The sequence below is a fragment of the Blennius ocellaris genome, assembly GCF_963422515.1.
Source record: "Blennius ocellaris genome assembly, chromosome: 23".
In the NCBI taxonomy this organism is placed as follows: domain Eukaryota; kingdom Metazoa; phylum Chordata; class Actinopteri; order Blenniiformes; family Blenniidae; genus Blennius; species Blennius ocellaris.
The window spans coordinates 14,656,302-14,671,194 of NC_137672.1; the positions used below are offsets into that span (position 1 = coordinate 14,656,302).

The following is a 14,893-nucleotide window of genomic DNA, read 5'->3' on the forward strand; positions in this document are numbered from 1 at the left end:
GTAAACATCTATAATCATTTTTCATATCATGTCATTGAAGCATTTAAAAATACTTTACTCTTTACTACGACATTTCCAACATCAACACTGTATTCAGAATGAGCTTAATTCATGCATCGACACACTCCTGGACGGACTGATATGCACGCACACATACGCGCGCACATACACACACACGGAAAAGAGCACACTCTTATGTTGTTCTACTCTCCAAGGGATGTTTTTTTTGGATGTTTTTTTTTTCTTTACAAAACCAATCACAAAAACAACACAATACAATGAAAATTAAACGTATACAAGAAAAATTATGAAAATGAAATGAATGGAAAACAAAAATCAAAGAATATCAAAAGCACTTTGTGACCTTAAATAATAGGGCTGCATGAGAACTGAATAATAAAGGAAAATAAATACTTGTACGAGAGAGTAAGAGTCAAACAGAGGGGAAGGGAGAGAAAAGAAGAACAAAATAACACACTGATCAATGGATGCACACACACACACATGCACACACACACACACACACGCTCGAGAGATGTGTTGAAATCATGGAGTGGCCAAGCATTAAAATGTCGTCTTTACAGATTTGTTCAGACTTAACTCATTCCAAAAACATTACCACAACATTTACTAAAGCTTACAAGAGCCTCAACACTGTGTGGAAATAGCGGGGCCACTGATTTACAGTGTCTTCATGTTCTGAGCGCCTCGTGAAAGAAGCACAGAAGACGCTATAAAATAAATAGTTAGATAGATAAATGACGACAAAATATATCATATAACCACAAACAAATGGTCATAGCATAAACCAATACTTTTGTAACATTCAGCTCAATATTATCACTTCAAAAAGTTTGAAACTTTCATTTTAACCATGATATTTCTCAGGAAGTGGAGCATGATTGGCCGTTGTTCATTCTGTTCTGGAGAAACAGCCAATCAGAGGGTAGAATTCATAAGTGGGCGGAGCCTTCACCTCCCACTGATTGGATCAACGTTCCACTTTGCTGTGTGAGGCCATGAATAGCCTCCAAAATATTTAAAACACACAATGCTCCACGTCTTTTTGAGACTATGGAACAATGCCAACATTGCATGATTTGTCTCTATGTAGCCATAACATTATTTACTTATAGATTTATTTATCTCTTGTCCTCATATAACAAAAAAACAAAACAAGTTTAGAAAATATTCATACAGAAACAAACTACATCAGGATCATGAAAACTGACTGACAGCAGCTATTTGCATTAACATCACTGCCAACCTCCTGCTTCACCTGGATACCAATTATTTAAATATACTTCTTGAATGTGTTTGGAGCTTCGTGCTTTTCATGTCGGACTGCGACAGCAGGACCGGCCTTGTAAATGCAAATATTTGCCATTAGTTGTCTCAAGTTACACATTCACAGATGGAGCGTGAGGCTGTGTGACTGACCAGAGGGAAGTTTCTGCATACAGACGGCAAAACAGAGGCAGAAAGTCTCTCCATTATACGGGATTTGCTCGCGACCAGACTGTGAATGAAGGGGATGCACATCTGCAGCAGGACACACTTGAGACCAAGTGAATGCTAAATGTCATAACTGTAAGGAAAGTGTTCTGCACGTTCTGGACAGACATTTCTTTGCCAGAAACATTGGAAAAAAGTTGAATTGCCCCATCTTAGACAATAACACGTATTCGCATCATGTAGTCTTCATTTGACAACTCTAATATTCCTTCACAGGACGTTTCTGTAGCATTACTGGACCCCATAAAGCAGTTACAACATTTGCAGGGATTGTTTTTTTAAGAAGCAGTGGAAAGAAAGTCATCTTACTTACAATTTTAGTCAATTCCTGCAAATAGTATGACCTATAAATGCTGTGAATGGTTCTGACATTCAGGCAGAAGACTGAAGGAAGGACCGATAAACAGTGAAGAGAAGCGGCCCTTTATTGTGCAGAAATCTCCCAGCATCAGTACCGGGGCTTCGTTGGACTAATACAGGTGCATCTCACTAAAAAGTTTATAGTTTTGCTATTATTTTGACAAAACATTCAAAATATATATTCAAAAAAATAATTGTTTTCTTTGTCCTCAGTGTCCTTGTTGATTTTTCTCACTTATAATGTAATATTACTGAAAATACTGGAAACATTTCAGTTTTTATCTAAGTAGTCCTCAAAATATGGAATTCTGAATGAAATTCTGGTAAAAAATTACATTCAGATATTTTTTGAGAAGCACCTGCATTCCATTCAGTGTTAAGTGTTAAATGACAGACATTTCTGGAGAAGCTGCAGTCTCCCTGCTCTCTCTCTCTCTCTCTCGCTCTCTCTCTCTCTCCCTCTCTCTGTTACACACAGACACACACATATAAATGCACACACCAGACATGGAATCCAATTTCCAGGCATTTATAGTGTGGGTCAGGTTGGCATTCCAATTCATTAATCCAACATACGGGACTCAGACACACAGGGCGAGCCCTTATAAGGAGCTTAGTACACCGACCCACGCGCACGCTCGCACACAAAGGCACAGATATACCCACCGGGACGTACACGCAGTGGATGCACATGCATGGGGAGGCACAGGGGGGACAAAGTAAAAAGCAACAACAACAACAATGGATGTAGAAAAGATGAACACGTGTGGAAGTTTCACGAGTGGAAAAATAAATAGAGGGAGATGTGACGTTCACTGGAAGAAGGGGAAACGAACAAAGTGAAAAATATTAGTGAATGACACACGCACACACACACACGCTCAGTGTCTCACACACACCAGCAACAGGCAAGAAGACAGCGGCTCGCGGAGAGATGGTCGCTAAGCAACAGGCAAAAGACTAAAAATGTTGTTGCATCTCTTCACTCACTTAAAAAGCACACACATACACGCACACACACACACGCACACACACACACGCACGCACACACAGCTATCCCCCAGCAAGGCTTAGAAATCTTTAAAAAGCCTCCAATTCTAAATCAGGCCCAGTATTCTTGTGTTCCTGTGGCGTCAGCAGCACTATTATCCTCCCCACTCATTCTTAAACCGGTAACTGTTACGGAAGCTTAAGTCATTGAGAAAAAAAAAAAAGAAAAAAAAAAGCAGACAGAAAGAGGAAAGAGTGATGGCCTGGGGTGCGTCCTGAAGGCTCAACGAAGGAGTGTCATGTCAGAAACCTATCGATCACCTTCGACGCATTAAAATCACGTTTTAAGAAAGGCTGAAGAAACAGAAATTGAAGAGTTGTTGATAGTTGAGATGTGGAAGTGTCGGTAAGCTTCAGGTTCAGATGCGATGCACACATTTCACTCAGATTTTATTCCAGCCTACACTTCAGAAGACCTTGGCGCTGCTTTCCATTTGCTTCCAATGCAGCAATTTGGTGTTGCGCATAGAAAAGAGCGGCGCCGTTTCAGGGACTTGCACATGCAACACATTATAGCACGTATGTTTGATTTCAAGCTCTTCCTGTGAATGGATTTCCTTTGAATTAAAAGTCATTAAGAGCAAGTGTGACAATTTCACTGGGTGTGTTCAGACGGTTTATGGCCAAGAAAATTTGAAAGGAGATCAACATGGCACCTGGCCAAACTCTTTCTATCAATGAATGTAGGCCTCTGGCTGGGAAAAACAGCTGTTCTGGGGAATCACACAAGCTGGTGCTTTTTATATTCTCTTCCTTCCTTGTTTGGAATATTTCCTTGCTTTCACTTTATTGCTTTGAGAATAAAAACTGATGTGACATGAAGACATCCCATTAGAGCTCAGGGAGAAAGACATATATGCATTTTTATTTTTTTTTAGCTTAAAGCCATCTCTCCTTCTTAAAAGCACTGAGGCTTCGCCTGGTCTGAGCAACAGGCGTTGGGTAATTGGTTCATATTTAACAAAAGAAGTGGTGGGCAGGTAAATTGTTGTTTTCAGTCCCCTCCTTTTTTTCTCTCCCGGTGAACTGTGTGATAACAAAAAAACAAAAAAACAAAGCCAAATTACTGTTTTCTCTTAGGAGGATTTTCACAATGAGCGAAAAACCACCCGCTTCCTTCTCTTTCTACACCGCCGCTAACAAGGGAGACGCGTTTCATACTAATCTGCACTGACAAGCCATATGCTGTTCCCTCTGTCGTTCAGTTCAGCCCGTGGGGGGGTGGAGGGGGAGGGAATACACAAACTTTCTCATACAAACACAGATGACAAAATAAAAAAAAAAAATGACTGACTACACATATTAAGTGGTATTCTCATTTCTAACCTTGGCGCTATCTCACCATCACTCTCACACTGGCCATGCCTGAGTCAACAAACACTTCACACATAAAAAAACAAAAAAAAAAACAAATCTAAATAAACAGCACAGTTTCACCCATAAGACATAGCAGATCTTCACCACATTGAGTCATAGTGTCAACACTTACGGAGTTCATTTTGCCAGTTTGTTGCACTAACTAAATGGCAGCTAATGAGATTTGCACAATACCTGCAAGGTAAAACTGCACACTGAAAAAAAAATGAACAATTATCTTATCGAATGAACTGTGACGACGTCAAATCTTTGGATAACAGAGACAATTTTTTTGTTTGGTTTTTTTTTTTTTTTTTGTGTCGCGTATCAAGAATTGTTCCAACTGGTGCAGAACAGTCAAGTGATATTTCAGAGCTGCCATACGTTTTTCCATCCCGGTCCCCTTTCTGACACGTTCAATATTTCACCCTTGAAATACCTTGAAATTTTTTATATATATATAAATATATATATATATATATATATATATATGTATATAACGCAAATCTTTCTCATTTCCTCCCAAAGCAATAGATTCTTTTTTAACACTACTTAAATACATTTTGTATTTTCTCACAAACATCTCTAAAAGTATCGCAGGTCCTCATGTACAACTATAAACACCCGGTGTGGTTGTCGTTTCGTTTTGTCTCCAACGACACCGTCCTCTTCGTCCTACAATCCTCCAGCCACTCCTTCAGTGTGTCGTTGTTTCTTGGCATTGCAGGAATCCCCGCTTGGCTCCTTGTTGTTCACATTTTCCCAACAGTTCAGAGTGTAAACGGTGCACCCCACTGACATATGGTGCACAACGGCTCCTGCACTGCTTCTGCACGCTGGATCATCACAGGTTCTTAACGCCCTCTTTGCACAGATTTGTTCCAGGAGCTAAATCCAACGTCTTAATCTTCATTCACATCCAGCGTGTACAACTTTCTTCGTCTTTAATCTCTCCATCCTGTATTCATAGAACTTTTTTATTTTTTTGATGCTGTTGTTTTTCTTCTTATTTTTTTTTTTTTTACAATTGCACGGTGACAACATCAACAACACTTGACGCCATTAAAAATTTAGGAGAAAAAAAAGTGTGTGTTGTTGGGGCAGGGTGGGGTGGGTGGGGTTGGGGGGTATGAAGGTTTCTGGAGAAGGACTTGGGGATTGGCTCGATTTAAAAGAGAGTTGGTTTCTGGCGACTACAGCGTTGCATTATCACAACTTTAAGACTATTCCTACAGGGGAGGTCAAAGTAAGGCAAGAGGGAGGGACTGAAGATAGTTGTTTGTGTGTGTGTGTGTGTATGTGCAAGTGTATGTGTATGTGTGTGTGTGTGTGTGTTGTAAGGGTTAAGGTTTTGCACAGTGTATTCATTAAGGAAAAACGTAATAAAAAGAAGAAAAAAGGTCAGTTTTTATCTTGCCTGCAAGTTGGTGCATGGTCCTCTATTGCAGAATCACCTGAGGGCCTCAGTGTGTGTGTGCGTGTGTGTGTGTGTGTGTGTGTGTGTGTGTATGTTTGTGCACGTGTTTGTGTGTGTGTGAGGAGTTAGAAGTGATAAGTCACTTGATAGCATTATAGTTCATAGGTAACGATGGGAGGACCTGCTATCATCATCATCATGATGAAGAGCGAGAGAGAGAGAGAGGAAGTGAAGAGTGACTGCGGGAGATTCCTGCTCCTTTTCTCACCTTCCGTCTTCTTCTTTATTTACACTCTTCAGAAACACTACGCATGACACACTTCACACACTTCATTACTGCCACCAGTCCTTCCCCTTTCAATTTCAACCTTCTAGTTTTTACTTTTTCCCTCAAAAGGCCTGCAAAGTACTTTTTTTCCCCCCTTCTGGTTTGAAACTGCTCCGAGATTTTATCATCCATGAACGCTGTATCTTAATGATTTTTCAACTTACTTTGAGTGCATCCCAAAATTCCAGAGTGGAGGTTCATCCGGCGTTAAAAGAGGCGATAAAAATAACTGTTCTGACATCAGTTCGAAAGGTTTCATGAAGATTTGCCCTCTTCTCAGGTGAAAACCACTAAAATATGGTTAGAATAAAAAGCATTTCTCACTCACCTCCAACAAAAGTTGAGTGAGTCCTTCTTACTTTGCCTCTCCTGTGTTTTAATTCCCCTCGGCAGACTCCCCCCCCTCTCTCTCTCTCTCTCTCTGTCTCTCTTTCTCTCTCCATTGTGGCAGTAGGCCTCGCTCCCTCCTCTCCACTTATAACGTTGGTAGATGGCAGTAGGCCTCCATTGAAGCCAGCATGATGTAAATCAGCCACAGCGAGACGAACAGCAGCGACGTGATCAACTTGCAAGTCCGTGGGCCGCCCAGCTCGCCGCCGGCCACCCCGGCCCGCCGCCGGTACAGCAGCGTGAGCACGACCACCATGGCCAGGATGGTGAAGAGGGTGACGGAGAAGGCCAGGTTCCCCGGGTCCACCTTGAAAGGCTTGCCCTTGGAGCGCCAGGCGACGGCGGCGATGGTCCACGCCACGCCGATCCCCAGGAAAACGTTGACGGCGTTGGAGCCGGTGACGTTGCCGATGGAGGCGTCGGCGTACTGGTCCTGGATGGCGGCGACCTTACTGGCAAACGTGTCTGGAGGGGAGACACAGGAGGAAGGTTTCAACAGTCACTTTCCTGAACCGTCTCACATTCAATCAATCAATTTTGGTCGCTGATTCCACCAAAAATGTCACTCAAAAGACCTTGAATGGTCGAGCCAAGAATCTGTGTCTGGTTTATACTAAAACTAAAACTAAAAGTAATCATACCTTATTAATCCCCTTGGGGAAATTCCTTGGAAAAACTGATGAGTCCCGATGTTTTAGTATCAGTACAGTCTGCTCTAGGTCTGACCGAAAGGGTCCAGTTTTTAAAGAACATAGTGACGTTTTTAGGGGTTTAGGTCATTTCGTCAAGGGTTAAAATCTCGTAGAGAGAGTCTTCGGGTGGATTAAAAAAAAAAAGTCAGTTGAATGTATTTGAGGTTAAGTTTAAAGTTTCAGATTTCTCTTGAGTACCTCGTTGAGGTCAGCTCTGGTTAAACACCGAAGTTATCTGTTTTCATATTTGTGTATTTCTATTTCCTGCAATCCAGTTAAAATGTATAATGTGGGTGGAGATTTCATGCCAACTGTGACCTCCTCCAATTAGTTGCAGAGAAGAAAAAAAAAAGAGCACAAGCACCACTTCTTGCTCCCGTTTTCATTCAAACCTCATTGGAATGATCATTTTATTAAGATACACTGACATAACATAACAGTCCAGCAACACTCAGCTTTAATGCACAGCATTAAAAAAATAAAAAATAAAAAATAGAACTGCTTTTGTAAGTTTGCGTCCTACACAGTGGTGAGAGGTTTGAATTAAGCTTTAGAAGCACAATATGCTCTTTAAAATACAGTGAATAGTAAAAATACCCCAAAAACACCACTTAAAACTTTCCGTCGCTTCATTTTAGTGATTCATGTTGCCAGCGGCTTGATCTTGTCAGAGGATTCTCCCGTAGCTGTAAGCAATTACTTCAAACAGCAAAGGAAAATCAAAGTTGCAAGCTGGATTTAAGGTATAAAAGGAGACTATCAACCTGAGGTGAAAACAAAACTGTTAAATAATGCAGAGCAGGAGTACAGGAATGAGCTTCAGGTGACATCCAGTTGCAAAACTGAAACCGTGAGGTGCGCATTCGTGCTTGGAGTAACTTACAGAAGCAAAAAGGTGAAGAGAGATCAAGCTGCTGAGTAATATTAGCAGGCACTCCAAGGCAATTTGTGTCGAGGAGAATATTTATGCATTCAATTTACAGAACACTTGGACAGAGTGTGGAGATCAAATGTTTTGAGCGGCTGCCAAATACAGTACGTTACACTTTCGCAGAGCCAAGTTCCTAAATGTGAATTAAGAGATTTTTCTCGGGCTTGTTTTGACTGCGAGTTACGCTTAAAGTGCAAGAACGGCATTAAGGAAGAGCATCATGACGAGTCTGGTTGCGTTCAGCGGCGACCCGGTGGGATATAATGAGCATGAGGACAAAAAGCATTGCGGTAAAGAGTGAAAATCAGCGATTTGGAAAAGCCCGCAGATAGAAGAAATAGCACCAAGATTTAAATACATGTGTACACGTTTGTATACCGAACCGTTGCAAGCGACCAGAATTGTATTGTTTCCTGTAAGTCACTTGGCTGCTTTCTTTCCATCCAATTTCTTCAGAAACAACATGACAAACCAAAAGCTGCCTGCTGCTATCATCACACGCAAAGCCCGATATGGTGAATGCTGCAAAGCGCTGTAGGTGTATACAAGCAGACGAGCAGGAATTGGATGAAAAGCGCAGAGACTCGACAACTGGGTTGGCAGGGAACAGCTGCCAGTTATTGTACGCCTATCTCCTCGGCTTATTTCTATTTATAGACAGCCTGGAGAGGAGGGATCTCAGTTCTCATTTGAATGTCAGTGAGATTAGGAGAAATTCATATCCCAATACAGAAACTATCCTCCAAACTTCTTTTTTTTTTGGGATGGAGGGATGAATTATAATCCCTGCTGGTGGCAGAGCACACAAAATGAAAGCCCACTGTGTGTTTTGACACGGCAAATTCTGAAAATGAGTGATGAAGCTTCACATTAGTGCCTCGTAATGCTGGACGGGTATGACAGCGTACACCAGGAGGCACGAGACGAGAGGGAGAAGGTCGCTATCAGATAGTAGGATGAAGACTGAGGCCTGGGGAAAAGTGTTGGAGCCATGTGGTACACCAAAAATATACATAAACTTGTTTTTTCAATGCGTCGAGTAAGGATCGTGCATTTGTGGGATGAGCAACAGAGCTCAGTGAGTGAGTTGTCCCATGAAAAATTTGACAGAGGGACCCCAATGGAGCCGCAAAACACGTTCATTATCATTAAGATAAGCCTAACTCTAAAATCCTGGAAGGTTATCATATTCAAGACACATTTTTTAAAAAGCAATAAATTAATGATAATAATAAAATTTATCTATTTTGGTTCCTAAATCAAGCTAAACGGTAACTGTGTGACAACAAATAACTATCTTATCCAAGTCTTGCCTCAGTTTTTGTGTCAAAACAACCCCAAATAATGACAGACTGAATGAATGATGAACCCCTAACTGCAAGTTATTTCCAAGGTGAAACCATATTTGTTGCTAATAACTGCAAACTCAGACGTTACCACCACATATTTACTGGATTGAAAAGAAATGACAGCGCTCATTCAATATGCCTGACGCAATCCGATCGAAACCCTTGAATCTCAGTTAATGTAGAGATAAACTGGAAGCTAAAGACTTTCAACTCAAGATTGTGATCTGTGAACTTTGCTGGACTTGTTCAGCGTCGCCATCAAACACCATTTGCTGTTAAACCTACTCAGACGGTTACAAATGAGCCTCCGCACAAGTCTCAAACAGGCAGGTTGCGAGCTTTCTATAAACGCTGGCCTGCTAATTGCCTGAATTCCGTGAAATTGTGTATAAATTGGGCAGATAATCCTCGAGTGTGTCTCTGATGTAATAATGCAGAAATGCTTTCATGAATTTAGAGTGAGAAGGAGGAGGAGGAGGAGGAGGAGGAGGAGGAGGAGGAGGAGGAGTGCTTCCAACCAGTTATAGCGATCACCCTCACAGACACACACACACACACACACACACACACACACACACACACACACACACACACACACACACACACACACACACACACACACACACACACACACACACACACACACACACACACACACACACACACACTCCCATTGGAAGTTATAATGACCTGCTGGACTCACAGCATGTTAAGTTGCATCACCTCAACGGGAGAACATTTTTTTACAAACAAACAACTAAGTGCATTTTCACACAGGCACACCTGAGCACAGCAGTGCACAGGGGTCAAAATGATGGATGGCACAATAAGAAAAAACACAACATTCAATAGGAAGGGGACAGAAGGTAACGAATAAAGAGTGGAGCTGGGGCGGGACGTGCGAGGGTGACGGGGGCACAGAGAGAGAGAGAGACACGAATTTCAGGAGAATGGACTGAGATTTAGAACATTTGCATTAACGATCACGCGTTTGTGGGAGAAACGAGCCTCTGATGGATATCAAACCCACATTCACAGCTTTCAATCAACGCAGCACTAGTTTCTGGAAATCTCGCAGCGAGCCATCGAAGTTATCGCCTCGCAGAGGAGCTGTTTCTATAAATCATCTGGAGGAGGCAACTGTAAAGTGGCTGGCGAGAGGAGCGGGGAGGGGAATTGAATTAAAGCCCTGGGACGACGCGTCGCCTCCAGGCGCAGCAGACAGGCCCGGGCTGAAGGCTGTGATGGAGACGAGGGCTTTACAATCCAATTTTGATTTCCAGTCCGTGTATATGAGCACAGCTGCCATTGAAATCAGATGGAGGAGGATCAGTCAGTCTCTTTATTTGTTCGTTCGCATGTTTGCCACAGCCGAACTTTGGGAGGAAAACAACGCAGCTCATTTCATCTCCAGTCAACACAAGTGTTATGTATGAATACTGAAGTATTTGTTCTGTAGAGTGACACCAAGCAGTGGGAATCCATTTTTAATTATTATTATTTCTTTTTTATGTGGGTCACAGTGGAAGTCGGTGAAAAATCACACCGGCTGCTCAATTCTGTTTCTCATAATATTATGCAAATTACTTTGTACTCCGCCTCACCTGGCACTGAAGTTCCCAACGCCACGAAGACCACCGCCGTCACCGAGTCCTTCAGTCCTATCGTGCACCCGAAGTGGGACGCCAGGTCGCCGGTGACGGCCGTGAGGACGCCGATGAGCGATATGGAGACGATGAAGCAGGCCCAGCCGTTCCAGTACTCTGTGGGCGGGACGAAGGCAAACAGCACCTTCCAGAAGACGGTGAGGAAGTGCATGATGTAGTCGAAGCACGACGGCAGGCGCTCCTCGCCGCTCTCCTCCTCGTCGTCGTCGCCTGCAGGCGGCGGGAAACGAGACACGGCCCAATTAGGAAAAGAGACACGAGACTGAGACGCAAACACTGGTATTTAAACATCTCCGTAAATACTGCGTAAATGTTGATTCAGACATTATTACATGAGAAATCGAAGGCTGCCAAATGATGCAAAATATAGTTTTTTTTTTAATATAGCTTTGCATAAATACAACAAAATACTTGGCAAGAAGCCTTGTAGCACCGCATTATGTAATTATGGTGCAATAGCTAACATTGTAATACATTTTCACCTCATTACGTAATAATTTTGTATTAATGTGCCACATTTTGTAATAATTTGCAACATATTGCAACAGTTATTACAAAATGCAAATCACAGGCTGACAAATAATGTTAATTCAGCTGGAGAAATGAAATGTTCCCTAATTATTAAACATAGAACCATGTATATGGAAAAAGGACAAAGTTTATTACACAATGCACCAAATTATGAAATTTTCTTAAAAATGTGCGCAACAGCCACATTTTGTAATAACTGTTGCAATTTGTAACAAGTTATTACAAAATGCGGCATTATTACATAATGTGATGGAAATGTATGACAATATTACATAATTCAGTAATTTTTCTTCATTTAAATTGGAGAAACGAAACAAACGTGAAAAAGTACATGCCTGTTTTTATCAAAAAGTTGCTGCTTGAACAGTTCTTTTTAGATTTGGATTCAACTTTCAAAATACACCACAGGGAAGGTTTAAACTTTATACAAACATCCTTGGACAGAGTCAGGTTTGCTTTTTTGTTGTTTTTTTTAGTATTTTTTTGGCCCCGTGATTATGCTAAGTTATGCCGGCAGGCCATGGGTGGTCGCTTCATATTTTGATTACAGATATTCGAGTTGCACCATTCTTCTGATGTGATTCTCAGAACAAAGATAAACACTTCATCCTAAAATGTCAGACCTTTCCCTTGAAAACCAGATGGGTATGAATAGTTTAAAATAAATGCATAAGGAAATGCTGACACAAACTGTTTTTCATCTTCCATCCTTTCAAAAATTAAGTCGCCCGTAACCACTGTTGATAAATCAAAGTGATGTATTTTGCCCTGGGTGAGTGTGTGTGAGTGTGTGTGTGAGTGTGTGTGTGAGTGTGTGTTACCTGCACTAACAGTAACAGCACTGACAAACTGCTCCCTCCAGCTGCTGCTTCCCACCACCAAGGCAAGGTTTGTCTTCTTGATCAGCTTATCTACTGTACTCTACACACACACGCGCACACAATAACGCACGTGCACGCAAACACACAGGAGCAAACATGCAAGGACACACAAGTCAGGAGGAAAAAAGTTGTTAATTCACAGAAAAGAAGAAAAGAGAAGATTTAAAGCCGTTTGATTAAAGCCCCACATACAGTAGATCAGAACGCGTGAAAAAGGTTCAAGGTATAGGATGAGCTAATTAATGTACTACGCTGCAAGGAAACTCGCTGTGATGCCACGTTTTATAGATGAAATCGAGGAAAGGAAAAAAACATCCTTCCAGCACACCGGTTGAGCTTTCTGTTTAAAGCAGCGAGGCAGAGGAATAATAAACTACGCTGGTGGAAAACAGCTCCCAGCAACTTTCGCAGTAGTTATCGCAACTCGGCTGGCAGGGCTTTGAGAAGACCCTGCACCGTGTCCCGTCTGCGGCATAAAGCAGAAAACCTGCTGTATTCCAGGCGTCTCAAAAGGAGGAATCGCAAATGAATCCCAATGTGGGGGAAGCGAATTAAGGATTTATAGATGCAGATGTGGTGAAACACCATAGAAACATATCGGCATTATTCAGCAGAGGACAGAAGTATTGCATGCATAAGAAAGATAGATAACCTGTCTCTTGCGCCGAATAAGTGTATTGACAGCACGCTGCATACATGCACATGAGAGGACACACACACACACATACGCACACACACACAACAAGATGACACAAATGGGCAAATGAGCAATTGAAATCTATGAACAAATAGAATCAAAGAATAAAAAAACGACAGACACTTCTAATGTTGCTTTTGCTGCACACAACTCATCTGCATGGCTAAATTACAATTGATAGCAGTTTTAGTTTTGTTTCCCTGGATGAATGATCGACCAGCTCTTTTCTTATTTGAAAAACCTGATCTGTGCTGAATTGAGTTGGCAGCGCACATATTCTCACATATTTGTTGTCTTCCTCAGGTACTGAAATAACAAGAAGGGAGTCCCGGGAGTCTGCAACTCCACAACCAGAACAAGTGATTTATAATTCTATCCAAAACATGCCACATCATATTTGCGCTCGACTCTAAATGAGACATAATAACTCTCTCCTGGCTCCCGAACGCAACACGTACATTTAGCAGCTCAGGTCTTGTGGTCATGTGATGGTCAATCACTGGTATTGATACATGACAAAGGCACAAACACACACTTACCTTGAACTCGTAGGACTCCTCGATGATCACCTCCACCTGCGTGTGCTCCCCCAGGCTGGGACAGCCCATCTTGGCCACTTCTTCTTCCTCCGCTCCCACCAAGGGCTTGTTCTCATTGGAGTCTCCTGCACGATCGTAGACAAATGGACCATTAGTTGTACAGTTTTACGTATTCATCGCTGCGGTTAATGTCCCCCCCAGATGCATTCCACTTGTGTTTTGACACGTCGTTATTACTGTTTCTTTGTTCTTTGTCGTAATCTCTCGCAACAATACGACAGAAACAGAACCAGACCACCCCCCCCCATTACCTCAGACAGTTTCATACTTATCTGCAGCAAGCGTGTCTTTATTCCAGGCTACGGATAAGAGCTTTATTACAAAGTTGAAACTGAGAGTTGGGCTCACACTGTTTTCAAAAATTCATTACAAGCCACTCAGAAGTACACTGCTGCTTTGACTAATGCAAAAGATTGTGTTGAACATCCTTTGCATTTCAGATGACAACTCCCCGGAGACCGCCATCGGGTTTACCTCATCTGACGTTAAGCCAGCTTTTTTTTATTTTTTTCCTTTTTTTGAAATAGTATATCTGATAATACACTTTACCCAATTCACAGTCATGTGAAAATATATAATAATAAAAACCTGTGATCATTCAGCTTAATGCAAATTGAATCAGGTCAACTGGACTTAGGCAGTGACCTGATTCAGTATTGAGATGCCTGCTGTTACCGTTACTATTTCATATCTGTCTGTCATATAGAAGAAAATAAATACAAATCTACAAATAATTTCCTTCACTTGGCCGGGGTAATTATTCACTGCAGACACAGATCTTGACATAAAACATTCCTTGTTGCGCTTAATTGCACGTAACCTCAAACTTAGTGATAATACAGGAGCCGTCATGCTATTATCCTTAAATTACAGGTTACACACCAATTGATTGAAATCTTATTTCATTAATTTGTCCAAAGCAGAGTACTCTAATACTGAGGTCTCGTGACATGAAATGTGTGCAATCAGCGACAACTGACAATGTATATGGTAATATTTAAACATAGATGAGCCACATGGGAAATCCAATCTGTCGAGCACTGCGTGTTAATACAACTATGAATAACTAAGAGCAATTTACATTTCTTCCCAGCCATTCTGTCTTCCAATCACCATACATGGCACCGTTC

At 41.7% G+C, this 14,893-nt stretch overlaps 1 protein-coding gene across 1 annotated transcript in view; it reads right to left on the minus strand.

The window, feature by feature from the left end:
• Window positions 1-14,893, minus strand: part of slc8a4b (solute carrier family 8 member 4b) — a 104,210-nt gene continuing 89,317 nt past the window's right edge. The window contains exons 13-17 of the mRNA XM_080519121.1: window positions 13,704-13,828; window positions 13,120-13,155; window positions 12,408-12,507; window positions 10,993-11,265; window positions 1-6,881 (exon numbers count right to left, since the gene is read on the minus strand). Coding sequence (XP_080375247.1) covers window positions 6,502-6,881; window positions 10,993-11,265; window positions 12,408-12,507; window positions 13,120-13,155; window positions 13,704-13,828 — 914 coding nt within the window. The 3' untranslated portion in view covers window positions 1-6,501. The remainder of the gene's footprint in view (window positions 6,882-10,992; window positions 11,266-12,407; window positions 12,508-13,119; window positions 13,156-13,703; window positions 13,829-14,893) is intronic.